The 27380-nt window shown below is 36.9% G+C and overlaps 1 protein-coding gene across 1 annotated transcript; it reads left to right on the forward strand.

Moving 5' to 3' along the window:
• Nucleotides 1-393: 393 nt before the first annotated feature.
• LOC120077471 (DDB1- and CUL4-associated factor 13) lies at nt 394-5219 on the forward strand. Its single transcript, XM_039031350.1, has 17 exons — nt 394-554; nt 639-728; nt 823-934; nt 1406-1433; nt 1560-1658; nt 1763-1829; nt 1914-1948; nt 2046-2120; nt 2198-2293; nt 2652-2715; nt 2806-2859; nt 3114-3199; nt 3301-3361; nt 3449-3513; nt 3699-3804; nt 4417-4505; nt 4765-5219. The coding sequence occupies exons 1-17, from the start codon at nt 489-491 to the stop codon at nt 4925-4927; spliced, it is 1356 nt and encodes a 451-aa protein (XP_038887278.1). The 5' UTR covers nt 394-488; the 3' UTR covers nt 4928-5219.
• Nucleotides 5220-27380: the final 22161 nt, after the last annotated feature.

Raw genomic sequence — 27380 nt, forward strand, 5'->3', positions numbered from 1 at the left:
TTCTACGATTATTGTAAGCTTGAGGATTTCGATTTTAATACTTGTAAAGTTTATGAGCTCAATTTTTAAAATTAAAAGTTTGAGGGTACAATAATAACTATCATCATACTTTAGGGTAAATTTTGGAATTTGCCCTTGAATTTATTAGGACATGTTTAAAGCTCAATACAAAATTGAAAATTCATAAATTAATCGCAAAATAAAAAAATAAAAAAATAAAAATTAAGCCATATACTCATTTAGACCGGGTCAGGGCAGAACCGTAATCCGATACCCTTTTTGGGATAGCGTCCCAGCCGGGATTATTATTATTATTATTATTTTCCGGAAAGAAAATTTTAAGGTATATTTCAAATTTTGATTTTACTAAAAATAAATAATTTATTTGGGCACTTTCGTAAATTTGGTCTATCAGTGCAGGGTTTAACTTCTTCTTCAACCTCGGTTCTCCATCTCCTCTCTCTCCCTAGCTAGGGTTTTACTCAACAATGAAGGTCAAGGTGATATCCCGCTCTACTGATGAATTCACTCGAGAACGAAGCCAAGACCTCCAGGTGATTAACTGGGGTTTTATTTATTTATTTATTTATGGTTGAATTTCTTTCTTGCTTCAGTATTGATTGTATTGCTCCCATTAGAGGGTATTTCGGAACTTCGACCCCAGTCTCCGTACGCAAGAGAAGGCGGTTGAGTATGTCCGTGCTCTTAATGCCGCGAAGTTGGACAAGGTAATGTTGTGATGTGACACTATTGTTTCAGGTTGCCGAGTCGTTGGGAAATTTCGATAAATTAGTAAAGGTTCTCGTGTTTTCTATGTTTTAGATGTTTGCAAAACCATTTATAGGAGCAATGGATGGGCATATGGACGCCGTTTCATGTATGGCAAAGAATCCTAATCACTTGAAAGGGATATTTTCCGGTTCAATGGATGGAGGTAAATTATTCATTGCTTCAGCTGCTAGGTTAATATTGTTAGTTTTTTCTTCTTTAGTATTTCTTCTGTTTTTTTTTCTTTTTTTCTTTTTTTTGTTGTTGTTGTTTTTGCTTTTGTTTTTTGTGAAGTTTAGAGAAAGGTTGGAAGTTTTTGGAAAATTTACTCCTTTGTGTGTTCGTGTGTTTAATTCTTGTGGTGTTTTGGTAACCATTTATAATTGTATTGTTGTTGGGTATCTATATTCTAGAATCTTAAACTTCAATTTGCAGTAGCTTGTTATTTTCCATTTCCAACTGTCTAAATATGTATCCATCTTTTTTTTTTTTTTTTTTTTTAAAAAAAAACATAAATCTTGTTTTCATTGTAAGCTGATGAAGTCTCCTTCAGTAAATAGTACTGCAATGTTCTTGCTGCATTCAAACAATGGTATTGTTTTAAATCTCCAACAGTAATTGATTTTTGTGTCTACAGATATTCGGCTGTGGGATATTGCAAACAGGTAAAGTGATGTCTTCCAACCTTTTGATCTATATGCAGTACTGTTTTTATATTGGTCAACAAGTTTGGAAAATTTTTTGCTGCAATTAAAAATCCAAAAATAGATGCTAATCCACGTACATTATAGACGAACCATTTGTCAGTTTCCTGGACATCAAGGTGCTGTTCGAGGCTTGACTGCATCTACAGATGGACGCATCTTGATATCATGTGGGACAGATTGCACGTAAGGCACCATTCTATAGATGTACTATTGTATGCATTTTAGAAATATTAAGACTGTTATAAATCTCGACTTTGGACCAAACTTTCCTTGTTTGTTGTTTTTAGCGTCAGGCTATGGAATGTCCCAATTCCTACTCTGAATTCATATGAGACTTCAACTAATTCATCTGAGGTGTGTCCTTGAATTACCTGTTCGCTGTAATGCGTTAATCATCTATATTATTCCCAACTAACCTTTTGTAAACCATTCATTCAGCCACTAGCAGTTTATGTCTGGAAGAATGCTTTCTGGTAAGCTACTAATTTTAGACATTGGTATAGCCCTTTCTTCTGCTTCTTTTTTCTAAAGTTCTCTTTGGATTTTGAGCCCTTAGTTTTTGATTTATAGGGCTATTGATCATCAGTGGGATGGAAATCTTTTTGCTACAGCTGGTGCTCAATTAGATATCTGGGATCACAACAGGTATTCATCATCATTCATTTCACTAAGCACTTTCTTTTTCCTTACTATATATTGAAGATATTTTTGATTTTTTTTAGGTCTCAACCAGTGAGCAGTTATGAGTGGGGAACAGACTCAGTTATATCTGTCCGTTTTAATCCTGGAGAACCTAACGTCCTGGCAACATCAGCTAGGTGATCTCAAAAAGCTGTTCATGCTTTAGTAAATAGTTCCTATTGATATTGGACATTCATGGAAATACACAATTTTTTCCCTCTGTTTTTAACATCAAGGTTAAGAACATCAGATATAATGGATGACTGGAGTTTTGTGGTGATTAAATATATGTAATTCATCTTCGCATTTGAAGTAGTGTGGATTTGAACTAGCTCTGTCATAAAGGAAAAAAAAAAAAGACAGATGTGGAACTAGTAATGGTATTTAATCCAGTCGAATTTTCTGTATTGCTAATCAGTTCATTTTCAGCAAAGTTTCAACTCGTGCGGTGGTAGTATCTTTACCCTCTACACTGTTCCTTTTCTTGTCTTATAGTGATCGAAGTATTGCGTTGTATGATTTGCGCATGTCATCCCCAGCAAGGAAAGTGATTATGAGGGTATGATGGTGACAGTTAGTCAAAAGAGTTTCTTCTTTGAAATCTTTTATATTGTTTCCTGTATTCTTATGGGTACCTTTCTTTTGACAGACAAAGACAAATTCTATTTGTTGGAACCCAAGGGAACCAATGAACTTCACTGCTGTAAGCACACGAATTTATGATTTCATATTGAAGTCGTCTTAGCTTTTCGGCCTATATTGCTTTTATCATCATGCAGTCAATATACTAATCAAATACTTCTTTGTTCTAATGTGTATAATAGGTTAGAGCATACCTCATTAAATTTTATAAGTAGTCTAACGTTTTATGTTCTCTTCGTTCTTTTAAACATCTAGTATCTTTGCAATTGTTCTTTGTTCCCTTCAGAATGATTCCTCTTACTTTATGTTTTCTAGGCAAATGAAGATTGCAACTGTTATAGCTACGATTCTAGGAAACTTGATGAGGCAAAATGTGTGCACAGGGATCATGTATCTGCGGTGTATGAAACAAACTTGTGATTTTGGTTTATAAGAATTAAATTGTGCCACTCCTCGTCTTCAGTCTTTAGTAAAACTCCTGAAGATTCATCTTTCTTTTCAGAATGGATATTGATTTTTCACCAAGTGGTCGAGAATTTGTTACTGGCTCATATGATAGAACAGTGAGTTCTAATCCCAGGTTATGTTCAACATTCTATATCTTGTTTTTCGAGATATGTTTTGAACTTATCATGCAATTAATTTTGCAGATAAGAATCTTTCCGTATAATGGGGGTCACAGCCGTGAGATTTATCATACCAAAAGAATGCAAAGGTTTGCTCTATTATTCTAGCCTTTGATCCATGTTCACTATTTGTTTTGTAGGTTTATCATTTGATCAAAGCCCTCCATTGTACAATTAGTTTCAATACATGTAAAGTGATTAGTGAATTCTCAAATATGAATAGTGATCGTTTCTTTTTTGCTGATGTTACTGCCTCCTTTTTGGATCTTTTTAGGGTGTTCTGCGTCAGGTTCAGCTGTGATGCAAGTTATGTGATCTCAGGGAGTGATGACACCAACCTTCGGCTTTGGAAGGCCAAAGCATCTGAACAATTAGGAGTCGTAAGAGTCCTCTCTCTCTGTATTTTTGCTATGTACCACACTTGTTCAATCTGTATAATGTTAATGTTTACATCCCTATTTTTAATTTACAAATTCTCTTTTGATAGCATAAAATACCTTGGTATATGTTCTAAAATATAATTCTTTTCTATTTTCAGAACTCTTTGATCAACTTTATTCTGTACAAGCTAACATGAAAATTACAAGTGCCTAATTAGGTGGATAACAATGCTAGTCTAAATTGATAGTATGTAGTAGTCCCTGACGGTGTAATGGTTAATATTTGTAATAACAGTTGATTGAAGCCTTCATTTGTATTAACAGTTGATATGAGGCAGGAGCTTTGATTTATGATAGGAGTGCTATTAGGAAGTAAATAGAATATTAAGCGTATACTGGCAATTGGTTAAGGAGTTTGTTAGGGAAGTTTAGTTATAAATATAGGGAGTGGGGAAGGAGGAAGAGGAGCAGTATCTTGGTGAGTGATTTAGAGTTTGGGAGTGAACTCACTTGAGGGTCATAACACTTGAGTTTATCTTGTTGCATGGTTACTTTTATCTTTCAATACATTTGATTCTATCAATTTACTTCTTAAATTAATGTTTGCTGCAGCTTCTTCCGAGGGAGAAAAGAAAGCATGAATATCAAGAGGCTGTTAAGAATCGTTATAAACACCTTCCTGAGGTTAAACGTATTGTGAGGTAAGACTCTTGTCTGACATTAATGTGCTGTTAGTGTTCCGCCTCTATCTGCATCCTATAATTTCATGACACCAAGTCCGAATGTATGTGTATGTATACACATTTTATTGGTTTCGGTTTTACTACTGGAAAGAGGATTCGTCCTCTCCGTCTCTTGATCTTTGGTGCTTATTATAAGTGCCGTTTCCTATGCTGTAACGAGAAGGAAACAGTATTGGAAAGGGATCTTTAAAAGTTGATATCGGGTTTGTCGCTGCAGGCATAGACATTTACCGAAACCGATATTCAAAGCCGCTGCACTCCGGCGCACTATTATGGATGCCGAGAGAAGGAAAGAAGAGAGGAGGAAAGCTCACAGTGCACCTGGTAGCATTTCAACTGTACCACTGCGTAGGAGAAGAATTATCAAAGAAGTTGAGTAAACTAATTTTGAACCAAGAGGAGGGGATGTTGATAGCTGCTGCTTACACTTTCAGGCCAATAGCTAAGCTATGGAGATTTTTCATAGATCTCATCTCACGACTTCAACTGACAGTTGAGTTGAATGAGAGAAGGAATCAAAATTTTGCGGTGTTGTACAAATTCTTTATTTTTCAGCCTGTTTGCTTCGTGAATTTGTTAAAGCTTATGATATTTTAAGATCAAATGTTCTTTAACTATTTATGTGTCCTTTAATACCCAATACCGATGGTGTGGACTGGTTTTAGTTTCAAATTCTTAAAGATCAATAGACATTATACAAATTCGCACATTGTGTTATTGTGTGAAATTTTAGTAAACATGATATTAGAAATGCTAATTTCAATTGTACTCCTAAAATTTTGGGGATTAAGTTCAAGAATAATGTAATTTTTCAAAGTAATGACACAAATAATGTATATAGGAAAGAAATTATAAAACTAAGGTGGAAGAGAAAAGTATTGATAAAAATAGGGTAGCAAAATCGTGTACCTGATACACGATTATTGTTGTTGTCTCCATGTCAGCATATGACTTGGTCAATGAAGACCAAATTTGTGGATGTGGTCCACGATTTTCATTTTTTTTAATTTTTTAATTGTTTCCACAATTTTCCATTTAAAAAAATTTGAGACGTCCATGATTTCCATATTTTTATTTTTTTAATTGTTTTTACAATTTTCCATATTAATAAGTTACCATATAAAAGAATTTGAGAAAAATTTGAATTAATTACATGTTATTATATTAATTTCTGCATTCAATGAAATTTTAATGAAATGTATATATATTTCTTTTTTGAATGGAAAAATCTTGAGCAGAAATTTTGGAATATACAAAAGATTCAATTTTTGTTTACGTCGATAATTTAAAATTTGCTTCATCCAACGAATTTGTTAATTTAACATTATATAAGTTCTCACTTAAAAGAAAAAAAAAACCCGACTTAGCTTTCAAAATCAATAAATATTAAAACTAACTCTATTTTTGTCAATAGTTTCAAACCAACTCTATTTTTGTCAATAAATATTAAAATAACATTATTTTAAAAAAAATTCCTAAAATTAAATTAGAGTCAAATGTAATGTTTGTTTTTAATTAATAATTCATGAATTTTCTAAAAAAAAAAAATGCATAAGTAGATATTGTAAAAAAAAAACAATCTCATAAATAGATTTTAAATTTAAATGGTATATATAATGTCATTAGTGATAGAATATGGAAATCAATATTTTCAAATTCTATAACAAAAAAATTCATAGACGAGAAGTGTTTGACCCAGTTGTAATTACGAACGACCTGTGAAGGATCGGCTTACTGATTATGGTTTATAGGACAAAAATATATCTACAGTGAGGAGAGTGCAACTATCGAGTTATAGTGGTGTGTCTTGATAGTTAACGAATAGTAATTAATTCGATTAATTAGTTTTAACGAATTAATTACAGATCGTTGGAACTCATGATCCGTAGATCCATTAGGTCCCTCTACTAGTTCACTAAATTGGAATAACAAATTGAGTATTGATGTATGAAATTAGGGTTATGAATTTGAAATGTTCAAATTCAATTTTTAGGGTTTTCGATTGATTGTATATGATGCAATTATAAATTTTTAATTTAATTGAAATTAAACAGAATTAGGAAACCAATTAATATTTAAATTATGATTTAAATATAAAATTGNAAATTAATTTAAACAAAATGATTTTTTGAAATCATTTTAGGTTAATGGGGTTTTCCCTTTTTGGGAAAAACCCACTAACATGTTGATGGAATATCACCAAATTCCAATTTGATTTTGGTGATGATCTTCAAGCTGGAGCTGCCCACCATGAAACCTTGTACATTTGCATGATCTTTACTTATATATAGAAGCTCCACGCATGAAGATCAAAGAGGATGCTGAAATTTACTTTCTGAATTGATAACTCGAAAACCCTATTCTTGTTCTTCATCAAATCAACTCGTTTAAGTGTTTCCACCACACGTTCCAGCTTGAGCAGAGTAGAGAAGATCTCGGTGGTAGTCGATTTTTTGAAGGATATCTTCAAAAGTAATATGTGTTTTAAGCCCTATTTTGAATATCATATGTACAATATGCTTAAAACTCAAATTAAATGTAGTATAAGTACTTATTGATTTTGTAGTCTTCCGTTGCATATATTATTCCTTCACCAAGGTGCTGCTAAGATCAAGGTCTCCTACGCCACAACCATACTTTCGGTTTTAGAATTGTTGTTGTAAACTTTGTAGTTAGGCTTGAAAGTTGTATAAACGTTATACTGTTTGTAATAAAATGAGTTTAGTCAAACAATTGTTGTTTATATCCTTAGCTTAAAGTTTTATGAGTGTATAAAGGTTTAGATGGATGTAGGTATCACAAAAGAGTGGTATCTGTCGTCCTCACGCCTCCCCTCAGGTTCTAAGAGACGGGCCCAGGAGGGGGTGTGACAATCTATTTGCCATATTTCATAATCATAAAATGCAGCTATGGACAAAAGTATTCTAATTGACTTTATCATGGCAACAAGAGAGAAGGTTTTTTCATAGTCCACCTCCTCTCTTTGGGTAAACTCTTTTGCCACGAGTCTTACTTCGTAGGTATGTACCTTACCAGCTTGGTCTCATTTTCTCTTGTAGATCCATTTGCAACTGATGAGTTTTACCCCTTTAGGTTGATGTACAAGATCCCAGACTGAATTGAAATACATAGATTCCATTTCAAGGTTCATGGCTTTAATCCATTTGTCTTTATCCACATCATTCATTGCTTGTTTGAAAGTCAATGGATCCTCTAAGCCATCATCTGGTATGATGACTTGACTTTTTGTTAAACCCACGTACCGGTCAGGCTGTTGAACAACCCTCCCACTACGTCGAGGCAATCTCTTGAGAAGGACGTGAAGTATTAGTGTCATCAACAACTCTTGTTGATGGACCTATTCTGTTAGCAACTCTTATTGATACATTTTTCGTTTCTTTGGACATTTCTTCTATTACTAGCTTACTGCGAAATTGATGATTTTTCATGTGGTCCTCGTCCAAGAAAGTTGCATTTTTTTTATATAAATACTTTATCTTCCTGAGGATCATAAAAGTAACCACCATTCGTTTCTTTAGGGTAGTCTACGAATAGACATATTTTTGAATGACGTTCTAACTTTTTAGGATTTTGCACCAATACGTGTGCCGGGCAACTCCAAAATTTGAAGTGATGTAAACTTCCTTTATGTCTTCTCCAGAGCTCGTAAGGTGTTTCAAAAATACTTTTCGAGGGAACCATAGTCAAAATATACACCACAGTTTCAACTGCGTGTCCCCAAAAGGAATTTGGTAACTGAGCATAACTCATCATGGAATGAACCATGTCTAACAAGGTTGTGTTTCTCCTTTCTGCCACACCATTTTGTTGAGGTGTGCTAGGGGCTATGAGTTGAGACTGGATTCTATGTCCTATCAAATAGTTCTAGAATTCCAAGTCCATATACTCGCCACCGCGATCTGATCGAAGTGTTTTAAGCTTTTTACCTAATTGGTTTTCAACCTCAGCCTTATGTTCCTTAAACTTTTCAAATGTTTCAGACTTTTGATGCATTAGGTAAATATGCTCATACCTTGAATAGTCATCAACGAAACTGATAAAATATTCATACCCTTCTCTAGCTCTAACATTCATAGGACCACAAAGGTCTGAATGTACTAGCTCTAAGGGTTCTTTGGCTCTAAGACCTTTTCTAGAAAAAGATCTTTTAGTCATTTTATCCTCAAGACAAGACACATATGGCGTAATGAACTGTTTTCTAACTGATTTAAATGATCGTTCTTAACCAATCTCTTAATCTTATTGAGATTTATGTGACCCAGTCTCAAGTGCCAAAAATAGTCATTTGGAGAAACTTTTCTTTTCTTATTATGAGTTTCAGTTGTTTTAAACATCTCTATGTTCAAAATGACTCTTACCTCAATCGATTTTAATAAATACAAGTTATTTTCTAATTTTGCCGAACAAATTTTAATATTCTTTGAAGTAGTGAACACTTCATTATTTTAGAAAGAAACTTTATAATTTTATTCCAGCAAACAAGAGATAGATATGATTCCTTTTCATAGAAGGGATGTGATAAACATTCTTAAGAAAAATGTATTTATCACCTATAAATAACTTCATATCTCCCACTGCTTTAGCTGAAACAACCTCCCCAGTCCCTACCTTAAAGATTGCTCCGCCTTCTGTAAATTGTCTTTAGGAACTTGTTTCCTGTGAGAAAGTATAGATATGATTAGCGGCACCTGAATCTATTATCTAGGTTTTATCATTTTTCATTAAACATGCTTCAATAACAAGTAAATCATATTTATCTTGTTGTTCAAATTTATACTCATCTATTGAGTTCAAAACTTTAGATGAGTTGGGAGATAGAGGACAATCCTCTATTAAAACTCTTTTAGAACCATCAAGTGCTAGTAATTTGTACGTTGAATTAATTTTACCATTGACTAATTTGGAAGCGAGTATTCTAGAAGAATTCGACATGCTGAAATTTTAAACAAATTCTAATTTAGTAAAGTTTATCTAAATCCAAATCAAGTTTTGGCAAAACAAGTAAGAATGTACCCATAACCATTATTTATTTACCAGGATGCTATAGTGAATCAGAATAAGTGCTACCGAGGGATAGTCAACTACTCCTTCACTAAAGCAAAACAATTTTGACCAAACACTATCTCCATAATAACTCTTATTCCTATTGTCATTTTGGTTACCATTTTCGGTTAGAAATTACTAATACTTTAGTAATTCTATAAGTTTAACCCTTCATTTTCAGACCTCAGAGGTCGGCCCCAACGATGCTCCTGAAATGGAGAGTCAAGGTTGGGAATTGACCTAGAAATTCTATCCATTTATGGAGTTTTGAGTTGTTCTGAATCCTATGTTACAACCCTTTGAGGGGATACGTTAAGCGGCTAGCAAGGGCCGCCTAAAGAAAACCAGGCAGACGCAACATAGGAATCTCTCGGTCTAAACTAATGGAAGAGACTACAGGATACGTTGATACATATCTTTCACCCACTTACTATGAACTACTTCCCCCATTTACCTTGTTCCTGACTCATACAAACACTTTACGAAAGGAGGTCACTCCCAGGGTGACACGAAGCTTCATATGAATCCCACGGTGTGAACTTGGTGGGGACATGAAAGTTGAAATCAATATATCATATATTTGATTTTTGTTTGAACGCCTTCCCCTTATTTACCTGAATCTTGATTTATGCAAATACTTTCTGAATGGAGGTCACTCCCAGGGTGACACGAAGTACCACGTAAATCTTGATTGTGAACTCTTAGGGACGTGAGAGTAAAAAATAACTTATCGTATATATTATTAATCTCCCACTGAAGTGTTCTAATAACTTTATCATATAAGTCATTAAACTCTCACTGAAGTGTTCTACTATTAATTTAGGTCTATTTATACTTAGGTTCATTTCGGCTAATTAAACAACCTTGTCTATGTGGTTTATCCAAGTATAACACTTATAAATGGATTTTAACCTACGATATCTCGGTAATAAACCGTTTTATTACCTCCATACACTTATAAAACCAGTTAACAATGCTCAATTATTCGGCCATAATCTCCAAGTAGGAGGTGTTCCGTAGACTGTCAACTTAAAAACCCCCAGCCTTAGATAGAATTCTATACCAGTTGAGTTTATAACCGTGATTTATAAGATAACGACCCATTTTAACTATTAAAATAACTATTAAAACAAGTGTTTAACCTACGTGAGCATGCAATCTATCTTTGTCATGGATTTTAATGTCTAATTCAATTTTATAACAACTTATAAAAATAGACATGCTTTTTCATCCACAACATACATAAAAGGTATTCAAATTTAATACAACAATTATATTAAATCATAGAAACCCTGAACATGCATACTATACCCTGAACATGATGGATACGTTGGATGCATTGGATGCATTGGTGAAGAAAGGAAAATGGAAGTGAGGTATTGGGATGGCACGAGGGCTGGAGGGTGGCATGCGTCGAGCAACCTCGGCCAGTGCCCAGGACATGTGTTGAGTAGCCCTGACCGGACGCATGTGTCGAGTGGATACGCCCGTGCGTTGAGTGCATTGCCGAGCGGCCACGCCCATGCGTTGAGCTCACTGCCGAGCGGCCACGCCCATGCGTTGAGCACATTACCAAGCGGCCACACCCATGCGCCTAAGCACCCAACCAAGCATCAAGGCATCGCGCACAGCTCATGCGGCCAAGCACGCCCATGCATCGAGCGGCTAGCATGCCCATGCGTCGAGCGGCTAGTACGCCCATGCGTCGAGCGGCTAGTACGCCCATGCGTTGAGCGGCTAGCCCATGCAGCACGCCTATGCATTGGTGGCCAGCACCATGCGCCCATGCCAAGCAAGCCGTGCGAGTGAGCCATGCGTCAAGAATGGACGGTCACCCTATGCGTTGGTGATGGTTAGCTCCTTGCGATGGCTAAGTTGAATTGTCATGATAGTGAATTGGCCTGCTATGCGTTGAGTAGAGGCTATGCGTTGCTTATGGACTAGGCGTTGAGCAACCAAGAGTTGGACGCATACAAGGATGAAATCATGAGGATAACATCATCAAAACCATGTGTCTTCTTGGGAGGAAAGCCTTAAGCCTTAAGAATTTGAGGTGGTGGCATCAGATTGGAGGCTCATGCGTTGGCAAGGTGGGAAGAAGACACTTAGCTTGTGATGATCACAACATTGCATTGATGGGGTGAGAAGGAGACACTTGGCCATGCAGCCAAGTAGGTGGTGTCAACTCTGGAGAAGGTTTGGACGACTATAAATAGAGCCAAGAGACTTCATTTTTAGTTCACAATTCAGAAATAACGTAAAAAGAGTGGGAAAGTTGAGCAAACCTTGCGTTGGAGCCAAATCCATGCGTTAGACATAGAGGATGCATTGGACAGTGAGGTTTTAGGAGGACGCATCAACTTGGGATGAGGAGTTCTCCAAATTTACTCGTGCGTTTGGAGTGATTCCAAAGCCACCTGAAAGCTCTGAAAGTCTAGTTTTCAGGGTAGGGCTTCCGGAAGAAAAGGGATTAGGTTGGAAATTGAAAAGAAGACAGAAAGGTCAGGCTCTCGGATCAGTCTGGGTCAATCTTAAAGATTCTGTGATTTCGGTCAAACCACGAGGAGTTCTAAGCTCCACTTTTAGGGTAAGCTTTCGGAGACATTTTATAATATGTTTGTAGAAGAAAGTATCTCAAAATAAGGTTTAGAACTATGAGTAATCTAAGCTGTAAATTGAATCTGGATTCTAGGGGTGAAAAGAGAGCCCGAGGTAGAAAAGGGGGCTACTAGAGTGAAAAGCTCCTAAGCAATCAAGGTGAGTGGCTAAAACGTTTTGACTAAAACATTTACTTAAAATTTTTGATTACAACGTGTTATAGAAAACATGTTTTAAAGAAGATTATTTTCATGCCAGCTATTTTACAAGTGATTTCCAAGCAAACCATGAGTTATGTTTTAAACGCATGCATGTGTGAGAAATTGTTGAAAAGCGATTTATATGTGTTAAATATACTCAACATGCGTTAGTACCTTTAAAGCCATGTTTTTATATGTGTTATACTTTACATGCTTTAAAGAGAGAAAGTCATTTATGACTAGTTTTACTTAAAACACGATACCGAAAGACATTTTGAGAAGGTATCCACCCAACTAGATACTGAAGGACATTTGAGAAGGTATCTATTGGTACTGAAGGACGTTTGAGAAGGTATCTGAACAGAAGTACCTAAGGTATGATGGTACTTAGTATGGCCACGTGCACGTAGGTAGTTAGAGTCAGAGATTGAGCAAAAGGGTTCTCTCTTGACTAGCAGTTGGTGTTGAGATTGTTTTATCCACAGTAAGGGTTATTATCGACTGAAAAATAGTTTTACTGTTTTATGATTAAAATAGCTTTATATGTTTTATGCTTGGAAAATGTTTATACTGCAGTACAAGTACTGTAGAAGCTTATATTTCAGTTAAACTCTTTATTGAGATTTTGCATGAGAATCAATTACCTTTATTAAGTCACTCATTGGGCGCAAGCTCACCCTGTTTTCAAATGTTTTCTTTTCCCCCCCCACAGGTAGCGGTCAAATCCTCTGAAGATAGCTCTGTATCTGCTCTGCCACAAAGGATCAAAAGATTTGTAACCCGTCTATTTAGGTGGTTACTGTTAATATAGTACACATGTTACTTTTGTTTATATAGGGACTAGGGTTTGTGGGTTTTGGGACTTGTGAATCTAATGTTATAATGACTCTAAATATGTTATGTTTCTAAATTAATAAATTTTGGGCCTAAAGGCATTTCGCTGTACTTAAATTATATTTTGGTATCAGAGTTATTCCGCAAGAGTTATTAGGCAGTAAGTGTCAGCCACATGGTTGATAACTGCTGCAGTCACGCCCTTCTCTAGGCTAAGAGGGTGGTCTGGGGCGGGGTGTGACAGAGGACAAATGCTGTCATGAACAAAATCACTTATAATTTGACGACTCTGGTGAATGAGTTGCAGACTTATCAATCAATGATGAAACTAAAGGAAAAACAAATATATGTTATTTCAAAACCGAAAAAGTTTTATAAGGGGTCTACTTCAGGTATGAAACCCACTGATGATAAGAAAGCTAGTCCTTCTTCTTCTAAGGATAGAACCGTACAAATGAAGAATAATGGATAAGGGAAAAAGAAAGCCACTTCAAAGAAAAACAAAAACAAAATTCCCAAAGGAAAATGTTTTCATCGTGGAGAAGTTGGGCATTGGAAACGAAACTGCCCAAAATATATGGCTGAAAAGAAAGCAGAAAAGGCTAAATAAGGTAAATCTAATTTACTAGTTGTTGAAACATGTATAGTGGAAAATTCTCACCTTACCCGGATATTGGATTCAGGCGTCGCTAATCATGTTAATACTTTTCTATAGGAAACTAGTTCTTGGAGAAGACTTTCTGAATATGAGATGACTTTCAAGGTGGGAACAGGCGAAGTCATTTCAGTTGAAGCAATGGGAGATGTATAGGTATTTTTTGAGATTCTTTTATCTTGCTCAAGAATGTGTTCTATGTACCAAAGATGAAAAGAAACCTGATCTCCATTTCTTGTCTATTAGAGAATATGTACAGTATATCTTTTTAATGTAATGAAGTGTTTGTTTATTCAAGAAGTTTTCATATTTGTTTTGCTAGACTTGAAAATAACTTATACATATTACAACCAACTGAACCAAAAGCCATTTTAAATATAGAGATGTTTAAAACGACTGAGACTCATAATAAAAAGCGAAAAATTTCTCCTAACGCCTATCTTTGGCACCTCAGGCTTGGTCACATTAATCTCAACAGGATTGAGAGATTGGTTCAAAACGGTAATCTAAATCAGTTAGAAGACAGTTCTCTACCTCCATGTGAATCATGTCTTGAGGGAAAAATGACTAAAAGATCTTTTTCTGACAAAGGTCTTCGTGCCAAAGAATCTCTCAAACTTATACATTCAGACCTATGTGGTTCGATGAATATTAAAGCTCGAGGAGGATATCAATACTTCGCCAGTTTTATTGATGATTACTCTCGATATGGCTATATTTACTTAATCAATCACAAGTCTGAAACTCTTGAAAAGTTCAAAGAATATAAGGCTGAGACTAAAAATTAGTTAAGTAAAAGAATTAAAATACTTCGATCTGACTGAGGTGGTGAGTATATGGATATGTAATTCCAGAACTATCTAGTAGATCATGGAATTCAATCCCAACTCACAGCACCTGGAACACCACAACAAAATGGTGTTGCAGAAAGGAGAAATCGAACCTTGTTGGACATGGTTCGGTCTATGATGAGTTATGCTCAGTTACCTCAATCCTTTTGGGGGTATGCAGTACAGACTGCAGTTTATATTCTGAATGTTGTTCCATCCAAAAGTGTTTCAGAAACACCATGTGAATTGTGGAAAGGATGCAAAGCAAGTTTACGTCATTTCCATATCTGTGGTTGTCCAGCACATGTGTTGGTACGGAATCCTAAGAAATTGAAAACACGTTCGAAATTATGCCTATTTGTAGGATACCCCATAGAAACAAAAGGAGGATACTCTTATGATCCCCAAAGAGATAAAGTATTTGTATTGACAAATGCAACATTCTTGGAAGAGGATCATATTCAAAATCATCTACCTCGCAGTAAACTAATATTGCAAGAACTGACTAAAGATACTGCAAAAAGATCAACAAGAGTTGTTGATCAAGCTGGTCCATCAATAACGGTTGTCCCGTCACGCCCATCCTAAGAGTTGGGGATGCCTCGACGTAGTGGGAGGGTTATTCAACAACCTGAATGCTACATAGGTTTAACAGAAACTCAAAACATCATACAAGATGATGGTTTAGAGGATCCACTAACCTTTAACAAGGCAATGGAAGACGTCGATAGGGAACAATGGATAAAAGCCATGGATGATGAAATGGAGTCTATGTACTTCAACTCTGTCTGGGAACTTGTAGATCAACCACATGGGGTTACAACTATAGGTTGTAAATGGATCTACAAGAGGAAACGTGACCAAACTGACAAGGTACATACCTATAAAGCCAGACTCGTGGCAAAGGATTTTACCCAAAGAGAAGGAGTTGATTATGAAGAAATTTTTTCTCCTGTTGCCATGATCAAATCAATAAGAATACTTCTTACAATTGCTACATATTATGACTATGAGATATGGAAAATGGATGTCAAGACAGCTTTTCTGAATGGCTATCTTGATGAAAGTATTTTTATGTCTCAACCAGAAGGGTTCATAGAAAAAGAACAGGAATAAAAAGCCTGTAAGCTTAATCGATCTATTTATGGATTGAAACAAGCATCAAGAACCTGGAATATAAGATTTGACACTACGATCAAATCTTATGGCTTTGAATAGAATGTTGACGAACCGTGTGTATACAAGAAGATAGTCAACAAAACTGTAGCATTCTTAGTTCTATATGTTGATGATATCTTGTTCATTGGGAATGAGACAAGTTTTCTTGCTGACGTAAAAAGATGGTTAGCAACACAGTTCAAATGAAAGATTTGGGTGATGCTCAGTATGTTCTAGAAATACAGATCTTTCAGAACAAAAGAATAGAACATTAGCACTCTTCAGGCATCTTATATTGGCAAGATGATGTCAAGGTATAATATGCAAAATTCCAAGAAAGGTTTATTACCTTTTAGGCATGGAATTCATTTGTCAAAGGAACAATGTCCTAAGACACCTCAAGAAGTTGAGGAGATGAACATAATTCCATATGCATATGCAGTTGGGAGTTTGATGTACGCTATGTTGTATACACGCCCTGACATATGTTTTACAGTTGGAATTGTCAGCAGGTTCCAATCCAATCTAGGACACGATCATTGGACCGCTATAAAAATAATCCTCAAGTATCTAAGGAGAACAAGGCACTATATGCTTATGGACCTAAGGATTTTATCCTTACAGGATATACTGATTCTGATTTTCAGATTGACGTAGATTCTAGGAAATCTACCTCAGCATCAATTTTCACTCTTAACGGAGGAGCTATAGTTTGGAGAAGCATTAAACAAAGTTGTATCGCTGACTCCACAATGGAAGTGGAATACATGGCTGCATGCGAAGCTGCTAAAGAAGCAGTATGGCTACGCAAATTCTTGGCTGATTTGGAAGTCGTTCCAGATATGCACCTGCCTATCACACTTTATTGTGACAATCGTGGTGCTATTGCCAACTCAAAGGAACCCATGAGTCACAAACATAGAAAACACATTGAAAGAAAATACCATCTCATTCGAGAGATCGTACATAGAGGAGATGTGAACATCACAAAGATTGTCTCTGAAGACAACCTTGTTGATCCATTCACAAAGCCCATCTCGGCTAAAGTATTCGAGGGCCACTGGACTAGGACTTCAAGTAGTGTAATCTTGGGCAAGTGGGAGAATGTCTATGGTATTAGAGATGCCCTAGTTTATTATATTTTTCCCATTATGTTTCTCAACATTATATTGTATATATTTGTTATGACTGGAGTTTTAGTCCAAGTGGGAGATTTTTGGGAATGTCCTAGAATTCGCAGTTCGTGTTAAACATTCTATTTATCAATAATAATGACTTGTTGATTTTGAATCTTATTATGAAGATCCAATAAACATATCTATGACTATAGTCTGAATATTGTAACTTTGTGTAGTGACATAAACAGGATCAAGTTGACAGTATATAGCCTAAACGGTCTAATAAGTATATGGATGAAATTGGGTATCTCATCCTGGTAACACTATTGGATGCGGCCCACTCTGTAGTTGTTACAAGAAGTTGTAAAGTGCTACAAACGATGTGATTCACAAATCGTTCATGTTGAGTCATGTGAGTGGGGGCATCCTATGCAATGAGTTTGCATATAGACTGAACCACAAAAATAGTCACTTTTCTTTATAACGACCATTTACTGTTAAAACTGACTATTTGATTTATTAAATAACCTAGGTTAACTCAATCTTAATCCTGAGCTAGCTATGAACTCCGTTTGTTCGGGATTATCCTTTGATCTGCAAATGGTGAGAGTAGTCCAACAACATTGCTCAATAAGCTTCCCATTTTGGAGATAAGACCAGATGAATAGCTAGGGACATAGCCTTGCAAGATGGAATTAACTCCTACTCGAATTAGGGTTAGCAGATAGGATGTTCCCTTAAGTACTGATTCTAGGTCTTGAAAAATCGGGGCCCCACCTTCTCATGATAGAGAAAGGATTTGATTCATAGAGATCATGAATCAGAATTGTTCATTAGAGGGTTAGTAGGAACTTAAGGAACAAGATGTATTCATAGGGGTAAAACGGTAATTTTGACCTAGCTGTGATTACGAATAACTTGTGAAGGATCGACTTACCGATTATAGTTATAAAATAGACATAATATATCTACAGTGAGGGGAGTTCAACTATGGGCTGTGGAGTGTCCCATTAGTTAATGAATGGGGGTTAGATCAGACTAATGAGTTTTACCGATTAATCTCAAATCGTTAGAGCCCATGATCTGTAGGTCCGCGAGGTCTCCCTACTAGCTCGTAAATGGTTAAGCTTTAGAGTAGATTAAGGGATTAATTTGAAACATTCAAATTAAAAATTAAATGGAATAGGAGAATATATATATTTAAATATGATTTAAATATATGAAGATGATTATTGTGCAAAAGTTAATTTAATATTTGATATTAAATTAATTAATATTTTAAATTAATTTATGAAATTAATTTTAGAAAATTATTTTTCAGTTTTATAAATCAAAATGGATTTTGAAATCAAATTTTGGTTTTAAAGAAAAATTGGAAAATTAGATTACATGCACAAAATGGAAAAACTTGGTTTTCCATTATCATCTTCTTCATGCTCACACAAAGCCCACTTTCTCTTCTTCATTAAAACTCCAAGCACGAGCTGCAAGCCATTCATATCTCTTCTTTGCATGTTCATCTACAATAAATAAAGAAGATTGGAGTGAATTGAAGGCATGCATTACACTGAAATTTTGAGAGAAAATTTCAGCTGGAAGAAAGGTTCTTCGGCAGTGTGCTGCTGTGAGCTTTTCTCTGTTCTACATTGCTTCAAGTTGTTCTTGAGTTCCAAAACTCGGTCTAAAGCTCCAAAAGGATAGTGGGGAAGATCTTGAGGTGGTTCACGGTGATCTTTGGTGAAGACTGCTGCTGATTAATCAAGTTCTTGAAGAGTTCTACAAAGGTATGATCTAAAACCCTCTTATTTAGGTAAGCATGCTTTAGTTTATGCCAAAATTAGTGAATTTGAATGCTTATGGATCCTTAATACTTTCACTGCATGTTTTTTTACTCTAACAGTTGGTATCAGAGCATCATATAAGTATTCAATTCGGTTTAATATTGGTGTGGTGGGTGTTTTTCATGAGATATATGAAACTGATGCACTGAGTGGTGGAACTCCAATTAGAGTGAATTTGTGACAGGTTTTGGTGGAGATGAATTTCTGTAGCAATCTTAAGAACTCATAAATTCTCTCTGTTCCAATCTCCAATTTTAGAGCTTTTATACACAAAGTGCATGCAAGCAATAAAAAATTGCTCAATGCCAGAAACAACTGAAGAAGTGAGATTTGTGTGTAAATTTGGTGGGAACACCTCCTATTTGGTGTAAAATGTGGGGAAAATCCACTCAAACCAAGTTCTCAAATTTTTGTATTTTCAATTTCAAATTTTAATTAATACCAAAATTAACTAAAATTTGATTTAATCAATTCATAATTAATTAAATCTAAAACATCAAAATTTAATTTCTTAAATTGAATTGAAATTGAAAATTAATTTGATTTTTAATTATTAAACATATTTAATTAATTAAATAATTTAATATCAAATATTAAATTAATTTCGCACCCAATTTTAATCATGAATCTTATTCATGTAATTGATATTTAAATCATTATTTAAATAAACTCTCCAATTCCATTTTATTTCAATAAATTAAATGTTAATTATATAAAATATAATTATACAACCCCTAATTCGAATTTGAACTTATTCAAATTCAAACCCTAAGTTTAGTTTGAACATTTTCAAATTGAAGTTCAATTTGATATCATTCCAAATTCACTCAATTTATTAATTTAAGGTGTTCATGTTTTACGAGCTAGTAGAGGGACCTTATAGACCTATAGATCATGAGCTCCAACGATTTTAGAATAATTGACTGAAACTCTTTAGATCAAATTAATCAGTATTCGTTAACTATCAAGTCACACCACTATAGCTCGATAGTTGCACTCTTCTCACTGTAGATATATTTGTGTCCACATGGTTTAACCATAACTAGTAAGTCGACCCTTCACGAGTTGTTCATAATAATGGCTGGGTCAATATGCTATTTTACCCCCGATATTACGTCTTGTTCCTTAAGTTCCACTGATCCTCTGATGAATAATTTATTTATGATCTAATCACTAACTGGATCCCTCTCGGGCCAATGACAGGGTGGGGCCCTTTGTTCAAGACCTGAATTCAGTACTTAAGAGAACAACCTTTCTCCTATCGCTCAATTGGGTAGGCGTGAATTCCGTCTTGTGTCCTATGTCCCAAGCTATCTACCCGGTCTTACCCTTGAAATGGGAGGCTTATTGAGTTGGTGCTGTTGAGCCAACCCCCACCTATCAAAATCTAAGGATAACCTCGAATAAAAAGGAGTTCATAGTTAGCTCAGGATTAAGATCGAGTTACCTAGGTCATCTAAGTGAAACAGTTAGTCTTAAATAGTAAACAACGTTATAAAGTAAGAGTGACTTATTTCTTGGTCTGATCTTACGCAAACTCATTGCATAGGATGCACCAACTCCTCATGTCAATACATGAATGAACCAGGATCACTTCGTTTGTAGCACCTTTACAACAATTGTAATAACTACAAAGTGGGCTGCATCCAATAGTGTTACCAGAATAAGGCACCCAACCTTATTCATATACTATAGACCGTTTTGGCTATTTACTCGAACTTGATCCATTTTTATGTCTCTACATAAAGTTCAAGTATTCATATAATAACCATGGATCTTAATTTATTGGATTTAGACTTTACAAATGCAATTTATAGATTCAATAACAACTTTATTGAAGAAATGTTGAATAACGTCTTTATTAATAATAGAATATGTTTAACTTTACAAACTGTGAGTTTTAGGACATAAAACCCAACAATACATGCAGATAGCCTCACAAGAAAACTTAGCTGATCCATTTACAAAGGCTCTCTCGGCTAAAGTGTTCAAGGGTCACCTAGTAGGACTAGGTCTAAGAGATACTTATAAGTAGAGTAAGTGGGAGAATTTATGGGTATCTGATGCCCTAGTTTATTGTATCTCGTAGACCTAGTCTTACTAGGTGACCCTCGAACACTTTAGTCGAGAGGCCTTTTTAAATAGATCAGCTAAGTTGTCTTGTGAGGCTATCTGTGTGACGATCACGTTCGTCCTCCAGTATAACAATCTCCCTGAATGAGATGGTATTTCCGCTTGATGTGCTTTCCACGTTTATGGCTTCGAGGTTCCTTTGAATTTTCAACCGCTTCAGTGTTATCACAATATAGGGTGACTAATAGTTGCATATTCAAAATCACTTCCAAACCAGTTAAGAACTTTCTGAGCCATACTGTTTTTTTCGTTGCTTCACTTGTAGCTACATACTCAGCTTCCATTATGAAGTCAACAATACAATTTTTCTTGATACTTCTCCACACTACTGCTCCTCCATTTAGACTGAATACTGACCTCGAAGTTGATTTTCTTGAATCTATATCGGTCTGTAAGTCAACATCAATATATCCAGTAAGGATCAGAACCTTATCACCATACACGAGCATATAATTTCTTGTTATCTAAAGATACTTGAGAATATTTTTAATGACCGTCGAATGATCATATCCAGGATTGGACTGAAACTTGCCAACTATTCCAACTGCATAGCATATATCGAGATGAGTGCACAATATGGCATACATTAAACTCCCTCCTGCTGATGCATATGGAATTCGTTTCATATCATCAATCTCTTGAGGTGTTGATAACGAGCAGAAATGCACATTATCATGGTACTAAGTTCTTAAACAATGTTGAATTGCGTTGATGAAATATGTTAAATTGCGTCCATTAAGCATAAATTCTATAATATTGTCATCGCATGCATCCAACGCATTAGAACAGTTAATCTTTACATTTTTGTGCAGAAAATGCGTTAACGCAATGTAGAGATTGCGATCATAGGAATACATTGGTCGAGCGCAACTTCACCGCAAGACTTTGCGTTGATCGTGCTCGCAAACATTCGCCCAAGAAGAATCACCACAAATTTGTCAGCGCAACACGGTGGGCGCATTCGGGTGAAAGGACGATTAAGATCGATGGGACAGAAAGCTGACAACAGTCGGATCCAAATTAAGTTGACAGCTGATAACACTCACAAACCACAATTCGATAAAGAAGAGATGGCGGAGCAGCCTAGGAATGAAGCACCAAACAACAACAATGTCATGGCAAATCTGATTCTGTTGGCAAACGATTGTAATAGGCCCATTAGGGACTATGCATCGCCAAACCTCTATGATTGCTCTCCGGGAATCATGAGGCCTGCCTTAGACGGAAGTAGATTTGAAATGAAACCGATGATGCTGCAGATGATCTAGGGTGCAGGTCAATTCAGAGGAAGGCGTGGCAAGGATCCGCACGCCCATCTCCGAAGTTTTATTGAAATCTGCAATACTTTTGTGTTCTCGAACATCTCTGCTGAAGAAGTTTGACCAACATTGTTCCCATTTTCTCTCTGTGATCAGGCTAGGAAATAGGCTTATTCGCTCGAACCAGGAGAGATCACTTCTTGGGAGTAGGTGGTGGAGAAGTTTATGAAGAAGTATTTCTCACCTACCGAGAACGCGAGACGAAGAAAGCTTATTACTAATTTTGAACAAGACATGGACAAATCGCTCAGCGATGCTTGGGCGAGGTTTAAAAGGTTGGTCCAAGACTGTTCGCATAATGGGCTACCAGATTGCCTGCAAATGGAAATTTTCTACCACGGTTTGAATCCTCTTTGCAGACCGCTGCCAATGCGACAGCAACTGGTGGTCTGCTTGACAAGACTTATGATGAGGCGAAGAATATCCTGGACCGCATCTCCAAGAATCATGAAGACTGGAGGGAGAGTGACCGGAGATTAAGACTCAAGAATTCTGACGCAAATAACGGTACAATTGTCTCATTGCAAAACCAAATGACTGCAATGATGAATTTGATTCAAGGAATGACGATTAGCAGCCTAACACTGCAAGGTGGGCATATTAACGCAATAAGTCAAAACACCGCAAGGTGTGCAACTTGCGGTGATGAGCATGCAATGGAAGATTTCCCGCAAAATCCACAGTCTGTATATTTTGTAAAGAACAACCATTTTTCAAAAACCTACAACCCCGAGTGGAAAAACCACCCCAATTTTGCTTGGAAAAATCAACAACAAAATTTTCAATCTGTGGCACAAAAAGAAGGGCCACCAGGATTCTTTCAACGCAGTAACAGTCAACAAAGAAACCAAGAAAGTAGCTCACAACAACCACCGCAATCTTCTTCTCTAGAAAGCCTATTGAAGCATTGCATAGAGAAAAACGAGATAGTGCTTCAAAGTCAGGCTACGTTCATCTGCAACCTTGAATTGCAAATGGGCTAGATTGCGAATGAGCTCAAAAGTAGACCGCAAGGGGCATTGCCAAGTTCAAATGAGCTTCCACACAACCCAAGGGGATCAGGTAAGGAGCAATGTTAGGTTGTGACATTGCGCAGTGGAAAGACTATGGAAGGAGAAAAGAAGGATTAGAGTAGAACAACTTCCATCGCAACTGAGCCTGAGATTGCGGCAAAGTAAGAGGAAGAAAAGGAAAATGGAGCAGTAGAACCAGAGGTTACGTCAACCTTAAAGTCAAATGAAACGGGAACCGTGAAAGTTCAGTTACCACCCTTCCTTCAGAGGCTAAGGAAGAAGAAAAACGAAGAGGTACAGTACCAACGCTTCCTATCTATACTAAAAAAATTACATGTTAATATTCCTTTCAGTGAAGCGATTGAGGAAATGCCTGCCTATGCCAAGTTTCTGAAGGACATGGTAACTAAGAAGAGAGGCACTGGAAAATTTGCCACGGTGGCGCTAACGCAAAGTTCCAAATCTATTATCCCACCGAAGATGAGCGATCCTGGGAGCTTCACTATTCCTTGCTCCATAGGAGGACTCTATATTGGGCAAGCCCTGTGTGACTTGGGGGCTAGCATAAATTTGATGTCACTGTCAATCTTTCGACAATTAAATGTGAGACAACTTGTGCCCACATCCGTGACTCTTCAACCGACCGATAGATCTCTGGTTCATTCAGAGGGTAAGGTGAAGGACGTGCTGATCAGGATTGATAAATTTATTTTGCCAGCTGACTTCATCATCCTAGATTATGAGGCCGATAAAGATGTGCCCATCATTTTGGGGCGACCTTTCCTATTAACAGGTCGTACTCAAATTGATATGCACAAGGGAGAAATCACTTTAAGCATAAACGGACAGAAGCTCAAATTTAACATAATTCGTGCCATGAAATTTCTTGATGAGGAAGACCTGCCAGATTCTGAAGATGACCTGAATTTGATTGAAGAAGAAAAGTCTGATGAAGAGTGTGAAGAAGAGTATGCCAACGCATTCGTAGCTGCTTGCAATGCGATCGTAGCAAAAATAAACAAAGAAGAAGGATGGATCGTAATGAAAGAAGTCGAAAGAAGAAAGAAAAATAACGCAACCTTCTCTCGTGGAACCACCAACACTTGAATTGAAAACCCTACCAACACATTTGAAGTACGCATTCCTGGGGCAGAATGAGAAGCTGCCAGTGATAATTTCCTCCACACTTAACGTAGATCAAGAGAATGCGTTGATGAGCATTCTCAAGAAGCATGTGTGGGCAATTGGCTAGACGCTCGCTGATATCAGAGGAATTAGCCCAGCGTACTGCATGCACCACATTCGTCTTGAGGACGACCACAAAGAAACCATTGAAAATCAACGCAGACTTAACCCTACGATGAAGGAGGTCGTCAAAAAGGAGATTATCAAGTGGCTGGATGCGGGCATTATCTATCCCATTGCAGATAGCACGTGGGTCAGCCTCGTGCAATGTGTGCCGAAGAAGGGAGGAATGACGGCAGTCCCAAATGGGAACAATGAATTAGTACCGCAAAGGACCATCATTGGATGGCGCATCTGCATGGACTACCGCATATTGAATGTGGCCACAAAGAAAGATCACTTTCCTTTGCCATTCATCGATCAAATGCTAGACAGATTAGCAGGGAACAATTTTTATTGCTTATTGGATGGGTATGCCGAGTATAATCAGATCATGTTAGCTTCTGAAGACCAAGACAATACCACATTCACCTGCCCATATGGGACATTTGCTTTTCGCCGTACGCCGTTTGGCCTCTGCAATGCACCAAGGACGTTCCAGAGGTGCATGATGGCGATCTTTTCAGATTATCTCGAGGACTCAGTAGAAATATTTATTGATGACTTCTCCATTTATGGGACACTTATGAAGTCTACCTGGCCAACTTGGAGAAAATTCTTAAAAGATGTGCGAACCTGGTTCTCAATTGGGAAAAATGTCACTTCATGGTGAAGAAGGGAATATTGTTCGGACACAAGGTCTCCCGACAAGGGTTGGAGGTGGACAAAGAAAAGATTGATGCAATTGAAAAGCTTCCACCTCCAACCAACGTGAAGGCTGTGCAAAGCTTCTTGGAGCATGCCGGATTCTATAAACGATTCGTCAAGGAATTTTCTAAAATAGCAAGACCACTGAGCGCGTTGTTAGAGGCAGAAAGGAATGTTGAATTTGTCAACAAATGCCTCAATGCATTCAAAATTTTAAAAGATGCGCTGATTACCGCACCCATCTTGATTGCGTCGGATTGGACATTCCTATTCGAACTCATGTGCAAAGCAAGCAGGTATGCGATGGGAGCTGCATTAGCACAAAAGAAGAAAACTATTTTGCACCCCATCGCATATACGAGTAAAACTCTGAACCCTACTCAACTTAATTATACCACCATTGAAAAAGAGCTCCTGGCTGTGATTTTTGCGTTGGAAAAATTCCGGGCATATCTATTGGGAACCAAGGTACTCAATCACATTGATCACTCGGCAATCAAATATTTGATGAAAAAGAAGGATGCAAAGTCGAAGTTGATCAGATGGGTTCTCCTCCTTCAAGAATTTGATATCGAGATAATTGATCGGAAGGAGACAGAGAATCAAGTTGCAGATCACTTGTCCAGATTAGAAAATCCTGAGGTTGACCGCAATGAATCTGTAGTGAGTGCCGTGTTCCCAGACGAGCAGCTGTTTCGCATAGAAGAACTGCCTTGGTATGCGGACATCGTTAATTATCTGGTCTATGAACAATTTCCTAAAGATTACACCTACCATCAATAGAAGAATCTCAAGAATGAATGCAGACACTATTATTGGGATGAGCCGAATCTGTATAAAAGAGGTGTAGACCAAATCATTCAATTATGCGTCCCAGATGCTGCTTAACAACGCATATTATCGCAGTGCCACGATTTTCCATATGGAGGGCACTTTGGAGGACAACATGCTGCAGCCAAAGTTTTACAAAGTGGATTCTTCTGGCCTTCATTATTTAAGGATGCTGCTGACTACACAATGAAATGTGATCGGTGTCAATGCACCGGCAACATTTCATGGAAGAACGCAATGCTAATGAATACTATCTTGGAGTTGGAACTATTTGACGTATGGGGGATTGATTTCATAGGACCATTCCTTCCTTCAAATGGTAAGCACTATATTCTATTAACCGTTGACTATGTCTCCAAGTGGGTAGAGGCAATTGCATGCGCCGCAAGTGATGCGGCAGTAGTCTCCCAGTTCCTGAAGAAAAATATTTTCACGCGTTTTGGCACCCCTCGTACCATTATAAGTGATGAAGGATCATACTTTGTCAACCACAATATAAAGAAGCTGCTACACAAGTACAATATCCTCCACAAGGTGGCCACTGCATACCACCTGCAAACAAATGGCCAGGCTGAAGTGTCCAATCGTGAAATTAAATTGATACTTGAGAAGGTAGTAAAACCTTCGCGGAAGGATTAGGCAATGAAGCTTGATGATGCATTGTGGGCATACTGGACCGCATTTAAAACACCAATAGGTATGTCTCCCTATGCATTGGTATTTGGCAAGGCGTCTCATCTGCCTTTGGAGTTGGAGTATAAAGCATTTTGGGCGGTCAAGAAACTGAATTTCAATTTAAAGAAAGCAGGAGAAGCGCGAAAACTGCAGCTGGTTGAGCTAGAAGAATGGAGGATCAACGCATATGAGAATGCGAAGATTTATAAAGAGTGTACCAAGCGTTGGCATGATAAACGCATATGCGCTAGAAACCTCCAAATCGGGCAGAAGGTCTTACTCTTCAATTCAAGATTGTGGCTCTTCCCAGGAAAATTAAAATCACGCTGGTTCGGTCCCTTCATCATCAAAGAAGTATCTCCACATGGTGCGGTGGAACTAATCATCAAGGATGGCAGTCAAACATTTAAAGTTAATAGACAACGGATCAAAGCATATGACGGAGGAGATTTTAAGCTAGAAACAGCATCCACAAAGTTGAAAATCCCAGACTATCCTGTACTTAACTCTTGAAGAATTAACTCTTCGTCACGTTACTACTAGCTGTATTTTACTTATTTTTCTCTCTATAT

This window comes from Benincasa hispida, chromosome 5 (assembly GCF_009727055.1).
Source record: "Benincasa hispida cultivar B227 chromosome 5, ASM972705v1, whole genome shotgun sequence".
NCBI lineage: Eukaryota > Viridiplantae > Streptophyta > Magnoliopsida > Cucurbitales > Cucurbitaceae > Benincasa > Benincasa hispida.